The 25013-nt window shown below is 36.5% G+C and overlaps 2 protein-coding genes across 2 annotated transcripts; both read left to right on the top strand.

Moving 5' to 3' along the window:
* Nucleotides 1-934: 934 nt before the first annotated feature.
* On the top strand, nucleotides 935-2564 carry LOC108993028 (anthocyanidin 3-O-glucosyltransferase 7-like). Its single transcript, XM_018967790.2, has one exon. The coding sequence runs from the start codon at nucleotides 956-958 to the stop codon at nucleotides 2396-2398; it is 1443 nt and encodes a 480-aa protein (XP_018823335.1). The 5' UTR covers nucleotides 935-955; the 3' UTR covers nucleotides 2399-2564.
* Nucleotides 2565-22542: 19978 nt separating this feature from the next.
* Nucleotides 22543-24402, top strand: LOC118349541 (anthocyanidin 3-O-glucosyltransferase 7-like). Its single transcript, XM_035694336.1, has one exon. It carries the CDS (start codon nucleotides 22650-22652, stop codon nucleotides 24090-24092), a length of 1443 nt encoding a protein of 480 aa, XP_035550229.1. The 5' UTR covers nucleotides 22543-22649; the 3' UTR covers nucleotides 24093-24402.
* Nucleotides 24403-25013: the final 611 nt, after the last annotated feature.

The following is a 25013-nucleotide window of genomic DNA, read 5'->3' as shown; positions in this document are numbered from 1 at the left end:
TGGTTTTTTGCATACAGATTTTGGGATTATTTATTTATGTACGAACAATGCCAGTCTCACGGTTATTTATTTAGTTTGCACTTATTATAAAACTTTTGTGAGTGTTAAACAATTTCTAATGAATTTTTTCAAATATTATGAATGCCTATTTGGTTTTCTATTATTGACTTTAAATAAAATAGTTATCATTCGAACGAGCAACGCAATTTATTTTCGTAGAGTTTGAACGATTACACAATATTCGAACGTCATTTATTTCTAAAGTATTCAAACATAACTTATACCGTTCGAACCCAGATACCGTTTGATCTGACCCATTAATGTTCGAACACATGATTGTCATGATTATCAAGTCTCAATAATATTAGGAAAATGCAAGTTGAACCAATAAAATTGATCGATTAAATTTTTTATTTTTAATTTTTTTACTTAATGATTATAGAAGTGAATATTAGTGAATTACTATTTTTTTATTTGTTAAAAATATTTAAAACTGTGAAAAAAATAATTAAAGAAAAAAGAGAAAAAAAATGCATTTGTACTTATAGGTCCACTTCGTCGACCAGATTCCATAATATTAATTGTCGAAAAATTCTATTCTTAAGTTTCATACACCACACACCATTATTTTTATGATTTTTTTAATTTTATTCTCTTATCAAATATGTGATATATGGATTATGAATAGAATAATTTAATTATTTTAAGAATAATAAAATTAAAAAAAAATTTAAAGCTTATGAATAGCAATGCTCTTAATTGCCAATAGTGATAGTCGGCGGGAGTGCTTACCTATTTATGGCTACCAGTCAACTTAGGTTGAAAGCTACCGTTCAGTACCAAATAATATTAATTGCCGACAGTAGCGAAGAGTTTGGAACGTACGATGCTATTAATATATATATCTTATAGATCTCTCTCAGTTCTTGAATACGTGCAAATCAAGCCAAGAAAAATGAGTCAAAGCGCAGGAAAAAATCAGCATGTTGCTGTTTTGGCATTCCCACTTGGCTCCCATCCCTGGCCTTTGCTCAACCTAGCTTCCAGATTAGCATCGGCCGCCCCTGACGTGCGGTTCTCCTTCCTCAACACTGCCAAATCCAACCAAAAGCTCTCTGCCACCTCAGGAGCTCACCTCCCACACAACCTTAAATTGTACGTTGTTGCCGATGGCGTGCCGGAGGGACATGTCCCCAAGAATCCCCCCGAGGAACTGGAGCTGTTCCTTGAGGCTGCACCTGAGAGCTTCCGGAAAGGCATGGATATGGCAATGGCTGAGACTGGGCAGCAAAAGATCACCTGCATCATGAGCGATGCTTTCTTGGTCTTTGGCAGCGATATGGCTGCGGACATCCATGCAAAGTGGGTCCCATTATTCGTTCCCGCACCCTACGACCTCTCTGCCCACTTTTACAGTGCTCTCATCCATGAGACTTATGCTAAAGCTTGCGGTGGCAGTGAAGCTCATGGTAATGGCGGTGCAGTGGGAGATCTAAACCCTATTGACAAAAACCTAGATGCCATTCCAGGACTCTCCGTAATGCGCTTCGGGGACTTATCCCCTGACATACTTCAAGAAATACTTCCAGGTAATCACTCAAATTCTTCTCCAATTTTCGCACGCGCACTGCGCAGACTTAGGGAAGTCCTGCCACGAGCAAATGCTGTTGTGATGAACTCTTTCCAAGAACTAAACTCAGCCATACTCACCGATGATCTCAAGTCCAAGTTCCGAGACATTCTGTACGTGGGATTTCTCAAATTAATAGTCCCAACTCCACCCCTACCACCATCGCATTCAGACGCCACAGGCTGCCTCCCATGGTTGGACGAGCAAAAGCCAACATCGGTAGCATATATAAGCTTTGGAACAGTGGCGGTGCTGCCACCCCACGAGTTTGCAGCTTTAGCAGAGGCGCTGGAAGCGAGTTGCGTTCCTTTTCTTTGGTCTCTTAGGGAAAACTTCAAAGCATTTCTGCCGAATGGGTTCCTCGAGAGGACAAGGAAACAAGGAAAAATAGTTCCCTGGGCACCCCAGGCTTATGTCTTGTCACATAAAGCAGTAGGCGTGTACATTACACACTGTGGATACAACTCTGTGTTTGAGAGCCTTGTCGGAGGGGTTCCGATGATCTGCCGGCCGATCTTAGCAGACAATATGATGAACGGGCGGATGGTAGAGGACGTGTGGGAGATAGGGGTTAGGGTTGAGGGAGGGGTGTTTACAAAGAAGGGAATGATCAAGAGCTTGGAGCTCGTTCTGGGACATGATGATCAACACCGAAGGAGGATGAAGGAGAAGATCAGAGATCTTAAAGAGCTTGTAGTGAAAGCTGCCGGACCTGATGGGATTGCTTCCAATGATTTCAAGACTTTGCTTGAGCTAATCTCTCAATAAATTATCAGTACCTGCAGAGTAAAATATGACGATCTAAATAAATTGAAACTTATGTGAACGATTAATAATTTATCTTTTTCATTTTATCTTATTTTCTTTTAATCCCTATATATACATACGTACGTATGTTTGGGGTTTGATTGATTGTCTGTGTGGTTTGCGATTTGCTTTTTCGAAGAGAATAATGAAGTGTGTAGTCGTCATCATGTGTAATAGTGTGCAACGTGAGAATAATGCGAGAATAATAATCATAATAATAAATTCTTGAGATCATGGTTGGTTAAATTAGAAACAGTACTATTTTAAATTTTAAAAATCTAATTTTAGAGATATAAGTTTGGATCAATATTAATCTCGACTCATTTCACAATTATTTTTTATTTTTTATGAATTTGATATATAAAATTATATTTATTTGATAATTAGTTTTTTTATAAATATAAAATATATATGTAAAATTTTATAATCTCGAAATGATATGCCGGTACATATCAATACCGAAATATTACGTTCTAATATCAAAGTCGAAACAATCTATGAAATAGAATTCAAAGCTTTGATCAATGTACCGTTTTATTAAATGGATATTTATTTGTGTTGCAAGTACCATAGTGTTGGGGTCTATTTGTTACCGTTGTCCAAATTTACATTTTCATAGACTTTTTATACGATAATTAAAAAGTAAAGATAATTGTATAATACATTTCACAATACATATTTTAAAATGAGGGTACTTTTATAAGAGAATAACTTCAAATAGGTTTATCCATTGCTTAGAGAACAATGGCAACCAACAAATGTGGACCACGTAGGAGATGTATCTTTAAGTTGGTGGGGTGTGCTGCAGAGGAAAAACAAATTATCAGATCACATGTCATTATCAAGACCGAACCCCCCTCTCTACCCCCTCTCTCTCACATTCCCTCTCCTTGACGAACCCTAACCTCTCTCTCTCTCATTTGCAAATTGTGTGGTCTCAGCCCTTGTCATCCAAGATATAATCTTTCTTAAATACAATAGAATTTGAAGCAAAAATTTTAATCAACCACACAATCTTATATAAATTTGAAGCATTGTCATAGAAACTTATAGTTGTCATTTTTTTTATCAGTGGATATGGAAGTTAATGATACAAGTATCGCTTGCAGGGAAAAAAAACCTTGCAACCGAAGTTTTTCATTTCCTAGATCGATAGCTCTTGATAGAACTCCAAGTTGATCATTTTTGTAACACCCCGTATTTTAGTATATTTTTAATTGAAAGATTATTTGTTATTAATTTTAAAATTTATTCTCTTATTTTAAAATTGGTTAGATTTTTAGTGGGTTTATTTTTATGATTTCAATTTTGTGAAAATTATTCTGAAGTGCTTTCTTATAATTGATTATTGTAATACATTTAATTTGTTTTTCATATTAAATTAACTTATTGTTGGGTTTAATTATTTATTTTCATTTTAATCATTACGTTTGAATTATTTTATTTTACTTGCTGTTTTAAAATCGTTTCCGTTGGATCATTTTTGTGACCCAAGATGTGGGGATTGGACCTCATTTTTTTCCATATATTTTCTCTTTCCTCTTTTCTTTTTCTTCTTTTCCTTTCTTTCTTTTTCTTTTTTTTCTTCCCCTGCTTCCCGCACGCCGCAACCCCCCTCCCTCTCTCCGTCCGTTTCTCTTCTCGCCCAGCTCGCCGCCATGCGCCGGCGGTGACTGGCACTGCCCCTCCCTCTCACCTCCCCTTCGACCGGCGACCACCTCCCTGTAATTTCAGCTCTCATCGCGCCGCCGTTAGCCCCCACGCACCACACCAAGCCGCGACACTCCTTGCGCAGCTACGCCGCCGTCGCGCCACCTCCGGCCACCATCTTCTCACCACATCATCCTCGAACTCTTAGCAACTCATTGGACCCAACCCCACCTCCGATCTGTCACCGATGAAGCACATCCAACTCTATTTCCATTTTGGGTGTTTTTGCACTTCAACCGCCTATTGCGCCACCACCCACGGCAACCACCACCACCACTAGCTTCACCGACATCCCTAAGCCCAACCCTATCAATCTCGGGTCTTCATTTACACCCGTTGAAAAATGAGTTTTTGAGACCCACGGCCACAGTGCATTTGGCACTGTTTTGTTGCTACGTTGCCGCTTCTAGCACCTCCGTGATCTTTCAAAAATTATATTATAGTATTGTAAGTATTTTTCCCAAAGAACTTTTGAGATTTAATTGTAGTTATGAGCTAATTCATATTTACTGTGAATTTGTTGGCTGTGCCGAACTGAATCCGATGAGTAAGAGAGTCAGTTGGATTGGATGATGGAGTTGTTTGTGTGAGATTGGTTTATGCTATGAAATTTGTTGGCTGTTTCGGGTTTAAATATTGGTATTTTGAGTTTGACGTTGGTCTAGGTGAATATTGGTGATTTTTAGGAAGTGATAATATATTTTGAGATTATGAGGGTTTTAAGTTTTGAGATATTAAAATAGGTTATTTTAGAAGTTTAGGCTTAAATATCGAAATCCGTGATTGATTGAAAACTTACGGAAATTATGTGATTATTTTTATAGGTGACGATTTATATTCGACTCGACATTTTTGAGCAAAATTCTTAAAGCCAAGTTGTCCAAGTAAGCGGGGTTCCTATGCTAGGTTTTATACAAGTTAATAAGACTGAGGTTGACCTTATAAAAACTTGCATATTTTGTGATATGATGAGAACTTGTGAAAACAAAGATCAACCAAGGTCACTTATCTGTCTTATTCATCAAATCTGTGTGAAAAAGGAAAATATGTTCTGACATGCATTGTGTAGACATGAGCTAAATTCTATCATGTGTTTTTCTGAAATCTGAAAAAGGGAGCGATATTGAGAATATGAAAAATTGTGCATTTATTTAGAAAGATGATCTGACTTTTGTTGTCAGTGTGTGTAAACTGTTTGATTCTGTTTTGGTACTCTGTATTATTTTGATATAACATCTGAAAACCTTTGGCATGGTGTACTGGTATTTGTATCTAACGCTGTCTCTGCTCTGCTCTGTTATGCTTTGCTCTGTTTGGGCTGGTACCAACTTCTCTGTCTCTGAGTACACCCACTTTGGAAACAAAGTGGTTTTATTGTGGTCTTTCCTGTATGCACACTCGGGGCTCTGAGAAGAATAAATGAAAGATTTCACCTCTGTCTATGCCTGGTTTTGCCATCGGGGTTAGCACAACCTTACCACGGGGGTGAAACATGGTCTCTGCTCTGTTTTGATCTAATGATGATACTCAGTTTATGTTATGCTAAAGTATTATGGGTTTTACGTGTCTTAAAACCATCGCTTTGTTACTTTTGAAAATATGTTCCGCTCTGCATGATAACTCTGGAAAATATTTTGTTCTGCGTGCCATACTTTGTAAATGCTCATGTTTGCACGCTAGCATATGTCCTCTGCTTACTGAGTTGTTGATAACTCACCCCCTATCTTCATAAAATTTTTCAAATGATGTGGAGAGTCCAACTGAGGACCTGGATTAGATTGGTGAGCATGATTAAACTGGGAGAGGATGTTAGAAGAAGGAATTCTGATGTTCTTTAGTTTTAATGTCTTTTAGATTTAATTTTATCTTGGGCTTGGGTTTAGTAAGACTTTTGAAGTTATTAGTTTGGTTTGTTATGACTTCCAGGAGATTTTGGACTCCTTAGTTTATTTTGCTGCAGTAATGACTTTGTAGAGTTTCAATGTGGTTATTTAGAGTACTTGAGATTGAGTTTTGCTAATAAAGTTTTGGAGTTTTAATTTAGTTGCGTTGGGAAACATGTTCTTAAGTGACAGGTAATAATTCTCCAGGCCGACCGGATTTGGGGCGTTACAATTTTCCTCATGGAAACCAAACTGTGCAATAACTGAGCTCAATGGGTTGCGAAGAAACTTAAATATGAAGGGTGCATTGTAGTTGATGCGGTTGGTTGAAGTGGTGGACTAATGTTATTATGGAAACAGGATGTTCAAGTTAATTTGTTGAATTTCTCATGTAGACATGTTAATGCCTTCATTATTGATGAAATGAGTGGGACTCGATGGCTGCTGACCTGTTTCTATGGCCACCCTGAGGTTAACCAGAGGAAGATTGGGTTTGATTTGCTAAACTCTTTCAAACCAACTGATCTAGGATGGTGTATAATTGGGGACTACAATGAAATTTTGACTAACGATGAAAAGGTGGGAAGGAGATCAAGATGTGAGGGGCAGATGCAATCTTTTAGACAAGTTTTATCTAGAGGCTCTCTTTTTTATTTGGGTTGGAGAGGGGACAAGTTTACTTGGTCCAACCGACATGAAGATGCTACTTTTACTAAGGTGAGGCTTGACAGAGTATCGGCTAATAAAAAATGGATGGACTGCTATAATACTTATCAAGTGGACACACTTCCTACAATATGTTTAGACCATAGACCACTTCTTAGTTTTGTTTCTACTCAAGCTGTTCAGTTTGTTCCTAGCAGCTTTAAGTATGAAATAGCATGGAGTCCGCGTGAAGAAGGCTGCAATAATGTAGTGGCATCTGAATGGAGGAGAAATATTGGGGGTATGAACCAGTTAGCAACAGTGCAAGCAAAGCTAGAACATTGCAGTAAGGGTTGAAAAAGTGGAGTAGAAACTTAGAGAATGACAGATTAAAGGCTATTAAGGCTAAGTCAGAAGCTATTTCTACATTGCAAAGAATGAAAAGCCAGGTAATATGATTGTTTAGAAATAGCTACAAAAAGAGATGGAGTTCTTATTGGAGCAGGAAGATTTGAAGTGGAAACAAAGAGCAAAGAGACATTGGCTTGAGAAAGGGGAAATAAATATAGCTTTTTATCATGCATGTGTCAACCAAAGGAGGAAGAAAAATACTATCAAGCATATTCGAGATGGTAATGATTTGTTATTGACTGAGAACAAAGACATTACTCGTGGGTTTTGGTAGCACTTTTCTAAGGTTTTTCTGTCAACTCATCCTTCAACGGAACATATTGATCAATGTTTAAAGGGAGTTGAACAAAAGATTTTTGATGACATAAGACTAAGTCTGGAAAAAGGTTTTCTTAAAGAAGAAGTTGAGCTAGCCCTACGAAAAATGTCTCTTTTTAATTAAGGCTCTTGGACCTGATGACTTTAGTACTGGATTTTATCAAGATCATTGGGAGGTTGTTAGAGATGAAGTTTCAAAAGTTGTGCTGGAATTTTTTAGCAGTGGCACTATGGCTACAGGTCTTAATCTCACACACACATTGCTTTGGTTTCTAAGGTACACTCTCCTACTTTTATGCATGAGTTTAGACCAATTCGTTTATGTAACGTCTTGTATAACTTAATTTCCAAAGTCTTAGCTAATACAATGAAAGAGGTGTTGTCCAAAATCATTTCTTAGAATCAAAGTGTCTTTATACCTGGTAGGCTCATAACATATATCATTATGGTTGCCTATGAGCTTTTACATATCATGTAGTCAAGACAAAAAGGTAAGTTGGGCAGTATGGAAATCAAGCTAGACATGTCTAAAGCCTATGATAGAGTGAAATGAGATTATTTAGAGGCTATGTTGCTTAAGTTGGGGTTTGGTGCAAGATGGATAAGCTTAATTATGACTTGTGTCAAAACTATAAGTTACTCAGTCAAGGTAAATGGGATAACAGGGGATACCACTATGCTTTCAAGAGGATTACGTCAAGGTGATCCTTTGTCTCCATATTTATTTCTCATTTGTGCTGAGGGGTTGAGTTCCTTATTTCAACAAGATGATAATAATGGAGTTATAAGGGGGTAGCAGCTTTAAGAGGTGGTATGAGAGTTGATCATCTTCTTTTTGCAGATGACTGTGTCATATTCTGTAGAGCAAAGCAAGAAGAGTGGATGAATGTGGAACAAATTTTGTGAAAATGTGTTTCTAGTCAGGTCCTTAATAAACAGAAGACCTCTATGCTATTTAGTAGAAATACTCACCCAGATGCACATGAATTAATTACTCAGTCCTCTCATGGTGTAGTGTGTGGGAATTATAACAAGTATTTGGGCTTGCCAACTGTGGTTGGAGATCTAAATACAATACTTTTCGAAGTTTAAAAGAGAAAATATGGAGAAGAATTTACAGCTGGAAATCTATGTTACTTTCTAATGCTGGTAAAGCGATTTTACTTAAAAGTGTGCTTCAAGCAATTTCAGCATATACTACAAGTGTTTTTAAGCTGCCACATGTTTGTTTTAAAGAAATAGAAGCTATGATATCTCATTTTTTATGCAAAGAGAGGCTCGAGGTCAGACTTCAAGTGCTTCTATTGATGATATTCAATGGAAGAAAATTTTGCAGTCCCTGATAAGGTGAAGTAGTTTTTATGGAAGGCCCTTCAATATATCTTACTTAAAGAAAGTCTATTGCTAAGAAATCGTTGAAGACGGATTATGTCTTGTTTGCACCAGAGCTGAGGAGATAGTTTTGCATGTTCTTTGGACTTGTCCTGTTGCAATAGATGTATGAGGGGATAGGGATTAGGGTTGAGGGTGGGGTGTTTACAAAGAAGGGAATGGTCAAGAGCTTGGAGCTCATTCTGGGACATGATCAGCATGGAAGGAGGATGAGGGAGAAGATCAAAGATCTTAAAGAGCTTGTTGTGAAAGCTGCCGAACCTGATGGGATTGCTTCCAAAGATTTCATGCTTGACCTAATCTCTCAATAAATTATCAGTACCCGCAGAAAAAAAGATCACGATCTCCAAATAACTCGAAACGTATGTGAGCAATTAATAATTTATCTTTTTCATTTTATCTTGTTTTCTTTTAATCCCTATAAGTGCGTTTGGGACATTCGTTTGATTTGATTGTGTCTGTGGTTTTGTGATGTACTTTTTTAAAGAGAATAATGAAGTGGGTAGTTATGTATAAAGTGTGCAGTGTGAGGACAATAATAACTGTAATAATAATAATCATAAAAATAAATTCTTGAGATCATGCTTGGTTAAATTAGAAACAGTACTATTTTAAATTTTAAAAATCTAATTTTAGAGATCTAAGTTTGGATAGTATATAGGTTGAATTTAATTTAGAATTTATACCGCATGCATGAAGTCGATCTTGGCAAAAAGCAGTAGTACATGTGCCATTATTTATTATATGTCCATATATATGGACACCATCGCCCACATAATTAATACGGAGTTCGGACCAATACTGAAATCGGAAATGATTGAGTCGCGGGAAATGGTACGGATTAATTTAACAAGTGGTTAACCCATATCCTTCAATTTATATTATATTAATTTTATGTTATACAATTAAAATTTATATATTATATCAAAATTCAAATGTTATATTAAGAATTAGAAGAATAATTTATGTTATATCATAATCAAATATTATATTAAGATTTATAATATTAATTTTACGTTATAAGATTAATAGACATGAATAATAAGATTCTAATATATTATATAAACTCACATTAAATTAACATGTTATATATATATATATATATATATATATTAGAATTCCAATGTATTTTTTTCTTCTTTTTTTTAAAGTACTTTTTATGTATTTTAAAATAATAATAAAAATAAAATACAGTATTAAAATATAAACAAACACAAATCCTAAAAAAAAAAAAAAAAACGTATCGGCCAATTTTAGATTGTCATTCTCGATTCCCCGTGCATTTTTCATATTTTATACAATAAGGTTTACATAATAAATGTATTTCTATTTGAATTATAAAAAAGTATTTAGATAAAAACGAACAATTTAAGGAAATTTCTAATTAAGGTAGGAGTTGCTCGTTTGGGGAGTATTAATATGATATGAGAAATTTGTGAATGATATGAGAATTTTGTTAATAATTTGGTTCGAATTGAGTATTTTTTGAGTTTTGGAAAAGGAGAGAGAAAAAATTGAATAAATAATATTATAAAATTAAAATATTTTTAGAATATAGTTTTATAATGTTATTTATATTTGAAGATTTGAAAAAGTTGTATTATTTTTTATTTTTTATTAAAAATTTTGAAAATATTATAATGATTGATTTAAAAATATTTATATTTAAATTATATTTAAAAATGAGATGTAATAAAATGATACGATGAGATGCAGAGATCAAATCTATTTCCAATCAAGTCAAGTTTAAAGCCACTATTCAGTACTCAATAATATTTGGAAAAGTGCTCAATAATGCAGTACTCAATAATGCAGAGTGTTGTTGGCGGGAGTGCTTAACTAACTATGGCTACCAGTCAGACTTAGGTTTAAAGCTACCATTCAGTATTAAATAATAGAGTAATTCTACGTACGGAAATGATTGAGTCGCGGGAAATGGTACGGATGACAAAAATTAATTTGGATAAGACATTTGAACAACCCATACAGAGGAATCACATAGTACTACTTGTCTGATTATAATAGGAGACTCTCCGAATTATGGATAATCGGGCCACAGAATCGGATATATAATTGAATTTGAATTTTTTTCATTTGTCTGGATGTAATTCAGGCAGATAACCGTACGGATATATCTAAATTTTTGAGTTTCAGACCAGATAAAAAAAAAAAAATCAATCCGAATGCTCACCCCTGTAAGAGAGATGATTTATTTTTAAATTTAAAAAATTGAATAAATTTAAGATTTATATAAAAGAAATTATTTTTTTAATAATAAATTCTATTTTTTAAAAATATATTATATTTAATACGAAAAATGATATTTATAATAATAAAATACATAAATACCGTACACTCATTTTAAAAAAATGAATAAATATGATATTTACATAAAAAGAATTAACTTTTAACTAATAGACTTAATTTTTTTAAAAAGAAAGTTTGATTTATTATTAAAAAATTAATTTTTTTATATGAATTTTTTTAAAATATATATATATATATATAATAAATTAGGAGTTCACGCTCACCAACCAACAAAAGAAGTCACTAAAAGATTTATTTATTTATTTATTTATTTTTGACTGTAAAAACGTATACTTCATTTCACCATTTAACCATTACAAAGAGTGTCAAACAACAACTCCCTTCGCACTTCCTCAGGGAATTCCTCAATCCAGACTACTTCCTCTATAGAAGATAAAGCCAATCTAGCCAATTTGTGAGCTACCTTATTACCTTCCCTATGAACATGTATAATATCCCACCCCTCTCTATTAACGAAGAAAGATCTAATATCATCAATCAAATGTCCATACCAGGAACACAAGTCTTCACTGCAGTTCACGGCCTGTACCACAGCCAACGCGTCTCCTTCAAAGATGACATTGGTCATATTCAACTCCACACACAACTCCACTGCCCTCCACAGCGCCAGAATCTCAGCCACAATTGGCTTAAAAAAACCCACCTTACTCATGCATAAAGATACCTGAACTTCCCCCATGGAATCTCAGATGATGATACCAGCCCCCATTTTGCTATTCTTCAAATCCACAGCAGCATCCCAATTCAGCTTTACTCTAGAATCTGTTGGTGCCTTCCATCTGACTTGTTTTCTCACCACACTTTGAGGATGAAACGCTACATTGGTCCCCTCTTGAGCCTGCTGGAACATCTCCAAACTTCTTCTTGCCCCTTGTATGAGTTGACTTGGATTCATAAAAGTTTGTTCAAAAACAAACCTGTTCCTACGCATCCATATATCCCTCATAGTGACAGCCATCAATTCCAGCTCTTCTATAGAAACTCTCTTACAAATAGAATCCCATAGCACTAGGAAGTCCCTCTCTAGCCCGTGTCTCTTCTGGATGGTAGCAGGAAACTCCAACCATACATCAGCCGCAGCACAACAACCCCACAGCACATGCTCTACAGTCTCCACTTCCCTCATGCAAACAGGACAGAGCTAAGAATCACAAATCTTCCTCATGAATAAGTTTTTCCTGGTTGGGAGGCATTCATTTAAAGCTTTCCATAAAAAAGTCTTCACCACACCTGGAACATTCAAGCTCCAAACCTTTCTCCATACACCTTTCAAATTATTCATCTCAGAAACCTGCCCCTTCTCCCTTATTTTCCTTTCCATTTCTAGATGGTATGCACTCCTTACTGAAAAGGCCCCATTTTTAGTGTAAAACCACATTCTTCTATCGGGAAGGCAGGTTAAGCTAACTGGGATACTACACACCAAGTCAGCTTCTTCTTGATTGAGAACAGCCCTTACCAACTCTACATTCCACCCTTGACCCCCTTCAATCAACAAGTCACACACTCGAGAGTTTGGACTGAGAATTTTGGCCGGGGATTGAATACAGAAAGAAGATGGTTTTGGAACCCATCTATCCCCCCATATTCTCACACTCTTCCCATTTCCCACCCTCCATACCATCCCATCCTTCAACAAGTCCAAAGCCCCCCTAATACTTCTCCAAATCAGAGAAGGCCTGTACTCCAATCTAGCCTCCAACAAGTCAGAATTTCTGAAATATTTCTCTTTTAGGACCTTTGCAACCAAAGAGGATGGGTTAGACAATATTCTCCACCCCTGTTTAGCTAACATAGCTTGATTAAGCCACTCCAAATTTCTGAAACCCAACCCACCTCTATCCTTAGGCAGTCCCATCTTATCCCAGCTTCTCCAGTGAATTTTCTTATCATTCTGCATATGACCCCACCAAAACCGAGCCATCATCCCAGCCAATTCCTTGCAAAACTTCACAGGTAGCTTGAATACACTCATATGATACGTAGGGATGGCCTGTACAACAGCTTTTAGGAGTAACTCTTTCCCAGGGAAAGATAAAAAATTATTTTTCCACCCATTAAGCTTCTGCCAAACTTTTTCTTTGATTCCTCTAAAGGCTTTGTATTTAGATCTTCCCACCATTGCTGGTAAACCCAAGTATTTCTCATAACTACTGCTGCTGCAAGCTCCTACTTCCTTCAATAGCTGTTGCCGCAACTCCAACTTCACATTTGAGCTAAAGAAAATTGCAGTTTTTTCTCTATTAATGCACTGACCTGAAGCAGCTTCATAGATACCCAATAGGTTATTGAGCCTTCTCCATTCTTCTATGTTTGCTTTCCCAAAAATAAGGCAGTCATCAGCAAAAAGAAGGTGGGAGATTCTCAACCCTCCTCCAGCCACTTTGACCCCTTTAAAATCTCCTCTACTTTCAGCATGTTCTAGCAAAGAGCTGAAACCTTCTACACATAGCAAGAAAAGGTAAGGGGATAGAGGATCCCCTTGCCTAAGCCCTCGAGAAGGAATGAATTTTTTTCCAGGTTCTCCATTCACCAAGATTGCATAAGAGACTGATTTAACACAGCCCATAATCAAATCAACCCATCTTTTCTCAAAACCCATCTTCAGCATCATGGTTTCCAAGAAAACCCACTCCACCCTATCGTATGCCTTAGACATATCTAGCTTGATAGCCATCTGCCCTACATTTCTCTGCCCCCTTGTCTTCATTGTGTGTAGGACCTCATAAGCCACCATCACATTGTCAGTGATGATTCTCCCAGGAATAAAAGCACTCTGACTTCCAGAGATAATATCATCCAAGACTAATTTAAGTCTATTAGCCAACGTCTTTGCAATAATCTTATACAAGACATTGCAAAGGCTAATAGGCCTAAAATCAGTAACAGCTTTGGGTTCTTTTTTCTTGGGAATGAGAGCTAAAAATGTATTGTTAATAGACTCTCCCATGCTACCACCCCTCAAGACCTTTAACACTGCTGCACACACTTCCTCCCCCACAATGTCCCAATAGTTATGAAAAAAAATAGCCCCAAACCCATTAGGACCTGGGGCCTTTAAAGCCCCAATCTGGTTGAGAGCCACCTCTACTTCTTCCTTAGTAAAATCTTTCAAAAGTCTATCATTCATTACCTTTGTGACACTTGGCTGCACAGCATGTAAACAAGCTTCAACCTCGGCTGTAGAAGGATTGGTGGAGCTAAAAACATGTTTGAAATGATTTTGGAAGGCACCCACAATACCGACTGGATCCACCCATTCCTTTAGGTCAGAATCTACCACAGACTTAATGCTATTTTTCTTCTTTCTCTGTGAGGCGCAAGCATGGAAGAATTTGGTATTTTTGTCACCCAAATTATACCAGTTACACTTAGCCCTCTGCCTCCATTTCAAATCCTCCAACTCTAACAAAGACCCCACTTTCTTTTGTAGAAGCTTTATATTTTCAGAATTATGAGGCCCCTCCACATCTTGCAACTTCTTTAACTCACTTGACAACTCATTAATCTCCATAAATCTGTTTTTTCTTCTAAAGTTGGCCCAATTTGAGAGAGACCCCCTGCACCCCTTTAATAACTGATGTACATTGTCAATTGATTCGAAAACACCATCACCTTTTCCCCATTCTTCAGCAATCAGCCTCTCACACCCCTCCTCCTTCACCCAACTAGCCTCAAACCTGAACAGAAATTGTTTTTTCCTATTCAGAGTCAGGGGTGCTTTCCAACTCAGTTGCACAGGTCTGTGGTCAGAACTTCACCCAGCAAGAACCTCCACCTCAGCCCCTTTAAACCACAAAAACCACTTGGGATTAGCAACAAACCTGTCCAGTCTCTCTTTGGTAAAGGTGTCATCAGAGCGTTTATTGCTCCAAGTAAACCAGTCCCCCTTACAGCCCACATCATCCAAAGAATTTCCCATCAACACCTCCCTAAATAACTCCATCTGCCTTTCATCTCTCAGATTACCCCCTCTCTTTTCATCTTGTGAGATGATTTCGTTAAAGTCTCAAAAAACACACCAAGGGGCCTGCTCACCAGGTGATAACTGATTGAGCAAACTCCAAGATCCCTGCCTCTTAGCAGTTTCGTGGTGCACATAAAAACCCGTTAGAAAACACCTATCAACCATCCCTTCCACCTGAAACCAGGCACTAATGTGTCTTTGGGAGTAGTTAAAAATTTCCACCATCTCTTCTTGCTTCCATAACAAAGCCAAACCCCCTTTTCTCCCCACGGCATCCACAACAAAACATCCTTCAAAGCATAATTTCCTTCGAATCACCTCCAATTCAATTGATCTAAGCTTGGTTTCAAAGAGAAAAACCAAGTTGGGCTTCTTTTCCTCCACTAATAGATGGAGAACTCGAACTGTCCGAGGGTTCCCAAGCCCTCGGCAGTTCCAACTAATGAGATTCATTGGGCTTGGCGGGACTGGAAACCAGCCACCGCCAACTCAGTTTCAGAATCAAGATTGCCCTCCTCTCCTTCACATTTCAACCTACAATTCCTCTCCAACACCCCATTCACCTCCTCCAACACCTTACAAGTTCTCTTTCTTCCCACCCTTGAATTCACAGTCAGACTTGATGCCATTTTTTCACGAGCTCTCCTCTTCCACACACCACGTTTCTGAGGTTCCATATTTTCCTTAGCTAACCTCTCCCCAGACTGCGCCTCTTCTCCTTCAATATGCACTAACTCATTCTTCTTTGAGAAGTCACTCACACATTGAACTCACTTCACACCCCCTTCCCCCTTAGTAACCATAGGAAGCTGTTCTGAGATTACCTCTACATATGGCCTCCCATCTTGATCCTCCTCCCTTCGGGTTGCATGTTCTACTGAATCCTCCCTATCCTCCTTCTCAATCCTTTCATCCCTTTCCCCCGAAGCCTCAGAGTGTTCCTGGTAACCACTATCATCTGACTCAGTCCCTTTCTTCCACCACCCAACGGATTTAAAGTTTTTACTCAAACCTGCTCTCAACCATGGCCCAAACTGACCTCCTTCCTCACCCGAAACTGCCAAACATCCTTCCTCAGAGTGAAGAATCCTTCCACATTTGAAGCATATCCTTGGCAACTTCTCATAAGTAAGAGGCACCCACATATTCCTTCCTAGTAAGTTAACTGTACGTCCTCTAGCCACTGCCTTTCTCAGATCACACACTACACGGACCCTCATGAATCTTCCCCATCCCAACCCATCCTCCATCACGTCTACATCCACCACTTCCCCCACAGACCTCCCTATCAACTCCCCAACAGACTTACTCATACAGGCAAGAGGTAGATTATGAAGCTGAATCCAAAACTCCTCCTCTTCAAAGTTGATTTTGTTTGGTTGAGTAAAACCATCAAACAGTTTCAAGACAAACAAGTGATTATCAAAGAGCCATGGCTTACCTCGCAAAACTCTGTTTCTATCAGCGGAATTAACAAACGTAATGATGAAGCAATTTGCTCTGAATTCATGAAACACCAGAGGTTTCCCTACGCTCCAAATTTTCTCCATAGTTCGCCTCACAACTTCCTTCCCGATCGTTCTGTCAACTATAATTTTTCCCACCAAGCTTCGTTTTGCCTTTGACAGGAATTCCTCCCCTACATTGATCGAAATCGACACATTCTCCTCCTCGTTCAGCTTAAGACGTTCCTAGACCTCCTCCAGCTCCTCTATACCGCCTCCTCAACCTCGCCGTTAAGCAGGAATGGAGAGTACACAACCGCCGTTCTAGATCTGGAAAACCAGAAAAGAAAACGGAATAACAAACTCCTCCTCCACCAATCGCCAGAGCGCGTAGCAGAGAGGATACTCTTGGTTTTTTGTTTCACTAAAAGATTTATTAATATTTATTAATAGTTACATTTATATTTTTAACAAAAACATATATAAACTACCCACATAAACATCCTTAACCACCTGAACTAGACCGTTGACTGTTGTTGAGCTAGTTCTGCCCTCAATCCAATTAACTGCCAGTTTTAACATTATGGGAAAAAACAACCAGAGAGAAAATTCTTAGAAAAAGCGGTGAAAAAGAAAGAATCGCAAGATTAGTTATTTTGGGGAATGAAAAATGACACTGACACAACTTGTAAATTTTTAATTTTATTTTTATTGACAATGGGTGGCGGGAACATAAGTTTTGGCCAATCTCGTGAGTGTATAAGCATTCGGTAAGGAGTTTCTATAAGTGCATTTCAAATAATTCAAGAAGAAGTCATTGAATCCAATGATCCCTAGCTAGAAATTGTTGCACTGTTCGAACCTTCTATGTGGAGGGAGCTTACTATCCAAAACTCTTACAACAGAACCAATCCCTAGCTAGGGTTTACAAATTGTAAGAAAGTGTGGACCTAATAATAATTAGAGCGAGAGCCGCATGTTATTTCTATGACTTTATATCGCTATAAATTAAAAAAAAAGTGTTTAGGTAAAAAGAAATTGAGAATTCTAAATTTTGTATGAAATAATAGCTATGTATGATTTTAGTAATTTGTGTACATTTTAGGGGTTTGTTTACATTGAGAGGCCCGTTGAGAGTGCCATTGGATGATGACCTATGAATGACTTGCAATATTGTACTTGACAGTCCTATAATTTCTGTTCACTCAATATTTAAATATCTTTAAAGAAATAATAATAAAAAAATTTGTCACCACGTCAGCAGCGAGCCTACACAATAATCATCTTAAATTATAAATGAATAAGAAGACAATGTTGTGAATTCAAAGCTGATTCCTTATTTAACTTCATTTGAATTTAATAAAAATTTATATTTCTTAGGAACATGAAGGTTTCTCCTATGTATGGAAAATGCTACTGATTTGTTCTATGATTTTGCTTCTTTATTTTGACTGCTCGAATATTTTTTTTATTTAATGGTTAAGAAAGTGATTATTAATAGGGATAATATTACGAAAATATGATAAGCTCATAGTGGATAATATGTTAAAAAAGTCATTATATATCATATTCTCATCCTACTTTAATATAATGAAAAATCTAGTTATTCATCATTCATTTTCTCATCATCCTTTCACCATCTTATGATGTGGTATTAGATGATTGTAGACTATTTAATATCTCACTTATAAACCTATCATCTAATTAGAGATGGCATTACATATCAACTTTTGAGTTTTTCTCTAAAATGACATGTGATAATCCAATGATAATAAAATCGTCACATTTTATGTAGTGTGATAAAAGTGAGATGAACATATGGAATGAAACATTAATCTATGCTAAAATAGTAGCACGAACAACTCAAGCTTCAAAGCAAAAGAAAATTTGAATAAAAACCATTAAGGAAAAACATGTATGTGGCTAGGAATACTACAAGGGGTTTGGTCATTGCACTACAACAAAAAAGATTTTTGGGACGATTTTCTTTTGGAATGAAATGAAAATCGTCTCAAAAAGTGAGATTTAGGGACGAATTTTAGATTTCATCCCAAAAAATGAGGGAAGAACAAAACCGTTCGAACGTGATAATTATTGACTAAATATTTTGTCCCTAATAATGAAACCATTCGAATGTAATATTTTAACATTCGGACGGTTAAATTTAACCGTTCGAACGTACATTTTGGCGCATTAAGTAATATTATTATAGCGGAAAACTGTTCTACCGTTCGAATGTACAATTTTCATCTTTCAAATGATTAATCAGCATTGTTCGAACATATATTTTGGCCCATTAAGTGTAATTATTATAGCAGGAAACTGCTTTACGTTTGAACGACAATTTCACTGTTCGAATGATAAATCAGCACTGTTCGAACGTGCAATTTGGCCCGTTAAGTAATATTATTATAGCGGAAAATTGATCTACCTTTTGAACGTACAATATTCACCGTTCGAATGATGAATCAATATTGTTCGAACCTTATTTGCATGGTTTGAACGGTGATCATGTGTTTTTTTTTTAGGGAATTATATTTATATTAACTAGTAATTATAAAAAATTTTGTCAATTAAATAATAGGAATAATATCAATCAATAATTAGTTAGAAAATACAAACTAATACTAATTCATAATTAAATACTGAATTTACAAAATACTAAATATTGTTCATTCTAAAAACAAGATAAATAAATAAATAAAAGATAGAAAGTACTAAGACCCCAACTCTTTGCACACTTCCTCGACTGCAGCTAAGCGTTCCTCTATCTATATCAGTGATTATATTAACGTGCTCAAGGAACTGAGAGTAAATGATATAAACCAGAAACATGAAGAGGAGTTCCCGAGATGATTTGAAGAACGGGTAATGACATTACATATGCTTTACTCAATAACCAATGAAAAAATATTGATTTAAATTTTGATATAATATATGCTTTACTCAATATGTAGGTTGTACAAATGCATGCAAATAATCCAAATGATATATCAGATGAACTGTATGCATTGTCATCGAGACGTGCTGCTCGATATTCAGCATGTATTTCTTAGGGAAGTAGGTATCACACAATGGATTGAGATTGTTATAGGAAAATCCAAAATAGTGATGTCCTAGTCGAAGGAAGTTATGATGAAGAAAATATTGATTTCTATGGGATTATTGTCGATATAATTGGAATGAAATATTTGGGAGAGTTTGTGATGTATCTGTTTAAGTGTGATTTGTGAGATTTAAACAATCCTCGTACTGGAGTCCATGATGATGAATATTTTTTGAGTATTAATACATCAAAAAAATAATATGAAGATGATTATTTTATTTTGGCTTCTCAAGCATCTCAAATATTATACTTAGATGATCCGAAGTTAGGAAATCAATAGCGAGTAGTACAAAAATATAATTTAAGAAATATATATGATGTTATCCCTAAGGCGGAATAACAAGATGAAGAAGAAAATAACCCCTATACTCAAAAAGTATACTAAGAGAGTCAACCCGCCTTAAATTTATTCGTGGATTTGAGCTAGTATGAGATGATTCCATTAAATAGAGAAGATATTGAGGCTGAAATTATTGATGTGACAGTTGAGGAAAATGTTGAATCATCTGCAGTATCTACAGATGATGAGAGCGAATTGTCAAATGAAACTGATACAGATTATGATTGACCAATTATGTGTTAACATTACACTTTATGACAAATATTTTACTTATTGAATGTATCGGTGGTTTGAAATTATGCCGCCAAAGAGGAAGGAAGTTCGTAACTCATCTCCACCTGTTCCTAGCTCTCATTCAGACTTACCATTAGAGATTGATTCTACAGAACAAGATAAAAATCTAATACTCATAAAAATTATTAATTAAGATCCTATAATAGACATATAAATGAAATTGATTACAATGTTATATTTTATAGACTCTACAGTACAATTTCGTCAAGGTCGAGATATTACTAGATGGGTGACGTTGGAAAAATATTGTAAGGTGGGTAAGATCAAGGTTAACATTGCTAGCAAACATACCGAGGGCGAAGGACAACTAGCAATTTGGCTTGCATCGCATATGGGTGCTCTTACACGAACTTACGTACCTTTGACAACGACTTCATGGAAGAAAGTCCCCCAAGATGTTAAAGAGCTTATCAAAAAGCGTTGTTTGGTAATGTTTAAAACATTGATTTAGTATAATAAATTTCTATATTTTATTTAAATTTAGAATATTATAAATGATAATGTGTTTGTGACTATTTTTTTCAATGATGATTTCGAATTAAATTTTGATCGGAGAGAGGAACGTAAGACTATGGAAGAGCTTATGGGTAATGCATTTTATAATATAAGACGAGGTTTCATGAGCATTATAATAAGTTTGAGAAGAATGAAGATGCACGCCAATATCCTTTTCAGGACTTCCAACCTTCTGAGTGGGAAAAACTTTGTGACATGTTTGAGGATCCATCATATCATATATAAATAAATTTAATTATTTTACTTGTCCTATTTGTCATTTCGCTTCAAAATATTTTCAATTTCTTTACAGGAGTGAAGTTCTATAAACAAAACAAATAGATCAAAATTGAAGATTAATCATCATGCAGGCTCAACATCATTTCATCGACTCTCTAAGAAATTGGTATTGTTATTTTTTTTATTGGATATAGTTAATTATTAGGATAAATCATAATGACTTTATATCTTAACACATTTATTATAGCAAGATTGAGATACTAATTATGATCTGATAAAATTATATGTTATATCGCACACTGATCGTAATGGAGAGTGGACTCATCCTGATGCCCGTGAAAATTATGTAAGTATTATAACCAGTTTTAATTAAATATATTAGAATATTTATGATGATATTAATTCTTTATCTTATATATGTCTAAGATAAAATGGTTGCACTATGTGCTGAATTTGCGTCAGATCAAAATTCTTCAACAAGTGATAGTGATATTTTTACACAAGTCCTAAGTCAACATTCAGGATATTTGAGGGGTTTGGGTCGCTGTGTAAAGCCTTATTCCTCTTCCTCTTCTTCTGGAATTGCATCTATGACTTCTATAGCGTTAGAGCGAATTTCAGAATCGAAGAATTGACTGCAAGGCAGTATGAGTTAGAGGCTCAATTGGCAAAACAAGTAGATATGGAGATGCGCCTCAAACAACATGAAGAACAACAAGAAGAGTTCAGAAGACAGATGCAACTCCAAATGCAGAAGCAACTTATGCAACAGTACAGGCCTCCAAGCAACTGATGGTTTTTTACGTACAGATATTGGGATTATCTATTTATGTACGAACAATGCCAGTCTCAGGGTTATTTATTTAGTTCGCACTTATTATAAAACTTTTGTGAGTGTTAAACAGTTTTTAATGTATTTTTTCAAATATTACGAATGCCTATTTGGTTTTCTATTATTGACTTTAAATAAAATAGTTATCATTCGAACGAGCGTTCGAACGTTAACATAATGTTCAAACGTAATTTATTTTCGTAGAGTTCGAACGATCATAAAATGTTCGAACATCATTTATTTTTGTAGTATTTAAACATAACTTATACCGTTTAAACCCATATACCATTTGATTTGATCCTTTAACGTTCGTACGCATGATTGTCATGATTATCAAGTCTCAATAATATTAGGAAAATGCTAGTTGAATGAATAAAAGTGATTGATTAGATTTTTTATTTTTAATTTTTTTATTTAATGATTATGGAAGTGAATATTAGTGAATTATTATTTTTTTTTATTTTTTAAAAATATTTAAAATTGTGTAAAAAATAATTAAAGATAAAGGAGAAAAAAAAATGCATTTGTACTTATGGGTCCACTTCGTCGATCAGATTCCGTAATATTATTGCCAATAGTGTTTATTTGGCGGGCGTGCTTACCTATCTATGGCTACCAGTCAGACTTAGGTTGCAAGCTACCATTCAGTACAAAATAATATTAATTGCCGACAGTAGCGAAGAGTTTGGAATGTATGATGCTATTAATATATCTTATAGATCTCTCCCGGTTCTTGAATACATGCAATTGCAAGACCAATTATAGTAATATTATCTAGTATCTAGAAGCAAATCAAGCCAAGAAAAATGACTCAAAGCTCAGGAAAAAATCCACATGTTGCTGTTTTGGCATTTCCACTCGGCAGCCATCCCTGGTCTTTACTCAGCCTAGCTTCCAGATTAGCATCGGCCGCCCCTGACGTGCGGTTCTCCTTCCTCAACACTGCCAAATCCAACCAAAAGCTCTCCGCCACCTCAGGAGCTCACCTCCCACACAACCTTAAATTATACGATGTTGCGGATGGCGTGCCGGAGGGACATGTCCCCAAGAATCCCCCCGAGGAACTGGAGCTGTTCCTTGAGGCTGCACCTGAGAGATTCCGGAAAGGCATGGATATGGCAGTGGCGGAGGCTGGGCAGCAAAAGATCACCTGCATCATTAACGACGCTTTCTTGGTCTTTGGCTACGATATGGCTGCGGACATGCATGCAAAGTGGGTCCCATTATTCGTTGCCGCACCCTACGACCTCTCTGCCCACTTTTACAGTGCTCTCATCCATGAGACTTATGCTAAAGCTTGCGGTGGCAGTGAAGCTCATGGTAATGGCGGTGCAGTGGGAGATCTAAACCCTATTGACAAAACCCTAGATGCCATTCCAGGACTCTCCGTAATGCGCTTCGGGGACTTATCCCCTGACATACTTCAAGAAATACTTCCAGGTAATCACTCAAATCCTTCTCCAATTTTCGCAAGCGCACTGCGCAGAATTAGGGAAGTCCTGCCACGCGCAAATGCTGTTGTGATGAACTCTTTCCAAGAACTAAACTCAGCCATACTCACCGATGATCACAAGTCCAAGTTCCAAGACATTCTGTACGTGGGATTTCTCACAATAACAATCCCAACTCCACCCCTACCCCCATCGCATTCAGACGCCACAGGCTGCCTCCCATGGTTGGACGAGCAAAAGCCAACATCGGTAGCATATATAAGCTTTGGAACAGTGGCGGTGCTGCCACCCCACGAGTTTGCAGCTTTAGCAGAGGCGCTGGAAGCGAGTTGCGTTCCTTTTCTTTGGTCTCTTAGGGAAGACTTGAAAGCATTTCTGCCGAATGGTTTCCTCGAGAGGACAAGGAAACAAGGAAAAATAGTTCCCTGGGCACCCCAGACTCATGTCTTGTCACATAAAGCTGTAGGCGTGTACGTTACACACTGTGGATACAACTCTGTGTTTGAGAGCATTGTCGGAGAGGTTCCGATGATCTGCCGGCCGGTCTTAGGCGACGGTATGATGAACGCACGGATGGTAGAGGACGTGTGGGAGACAGGGGTTAGGGTTGAGGGAGGGGTGTTTACAAAGAATGGAATGGTCAAGAGCTTGGAGCTCGTTCTGGGACATGATGATCAACATCGGAGGAGGATGATGAAGAAGATCAGAGATCTTAAAGAGGTTGTAGTGAAAGCTGCCGGACCTGATGGGATTGCTTCCAAAGATTTCAAGACTTTGCTTGACCTAATCTCTCAATAAATTATCAGTACCTGCAGAGAAAAATATCACGATCTGCAAATAAATGGAAACTTATGTGAACTATTAATAATTTATCTTTTTCATTTTATCTTATTTTCTTTTAATCCCTATACATACGTACGTATGTTTGGGGTTTGATTGCTTGTCTGTGTGGTTTGCGATCTGCGTTTTCGAAGAGAATAATGAAGTGTGTAGTCGTCATCATGTGTAAAAGTGTGCAACGTGAGAATAATGTGAGGATAATAATGAAGTGTGTAGTCATAATTTGTATTTTCATTTTAATCTTATTTTCTTTTAATCCCTGTACGTACGTTTGGAGTTTGATTGATTGTCTGCGTGGTTTTGCAATCTAGAATTTCAACCTAAGTTTGGATATCATATAGGTTGAATTTAATTTAGAATTTCTACCGCATGCTTGAAGTCGATCTTGACAAATAGCAGTAGTAGGTGCCATTATTTATTATACGTCGATGGGCGTATATAGATCGTACGAGAAATGATATTTGTAATCGTGAGTGTCTAAGTATCATATAATTATTTTAAAAAAATTAAATAAATATGAGACCTACATAAAATAAATTAATTTTTTAAAAATATATCTTTTTTTTTTTAAATAATTATATAATATTTATACATTCTACAATAATATGTAGTATTACTTTATACATGTGAACACCATTGCCGTTGCGTACGTATCGTGGTTTTGGGTGCAACGTAGTATTACTTTATTCTAAGATCTTGCCGACGTAATTAATACGGTGTTGGGACCAATACTGAGATCGGAAAAGATTGAGTCGCGGGAAATGGTACAACTTCCATATTTGAACCCATAAACAATAATCACATACTACAACTTCCATATTTGAACCCATAAACAATAATCACATAGAAGTTGTTTACTCGCATAGTACAACTTCCATA

Source organism: Juglans regia, chromosome 10 (assembly GCF_001411555.2).
Source record: "Juglans regia cultivar Chandler chromosome 10, Walnut 2.0, whole genome shotgun sequence".
Lineage (NCBI taxonomy): Eukaryota > Viridiplantae > Streptophyta > Magnoliopsida > Fagales > Juglandaceae > Juglans > Juglans regia.
This window is presented reverse-complemented; position numbering and strand designations above follow the sequence as displayed.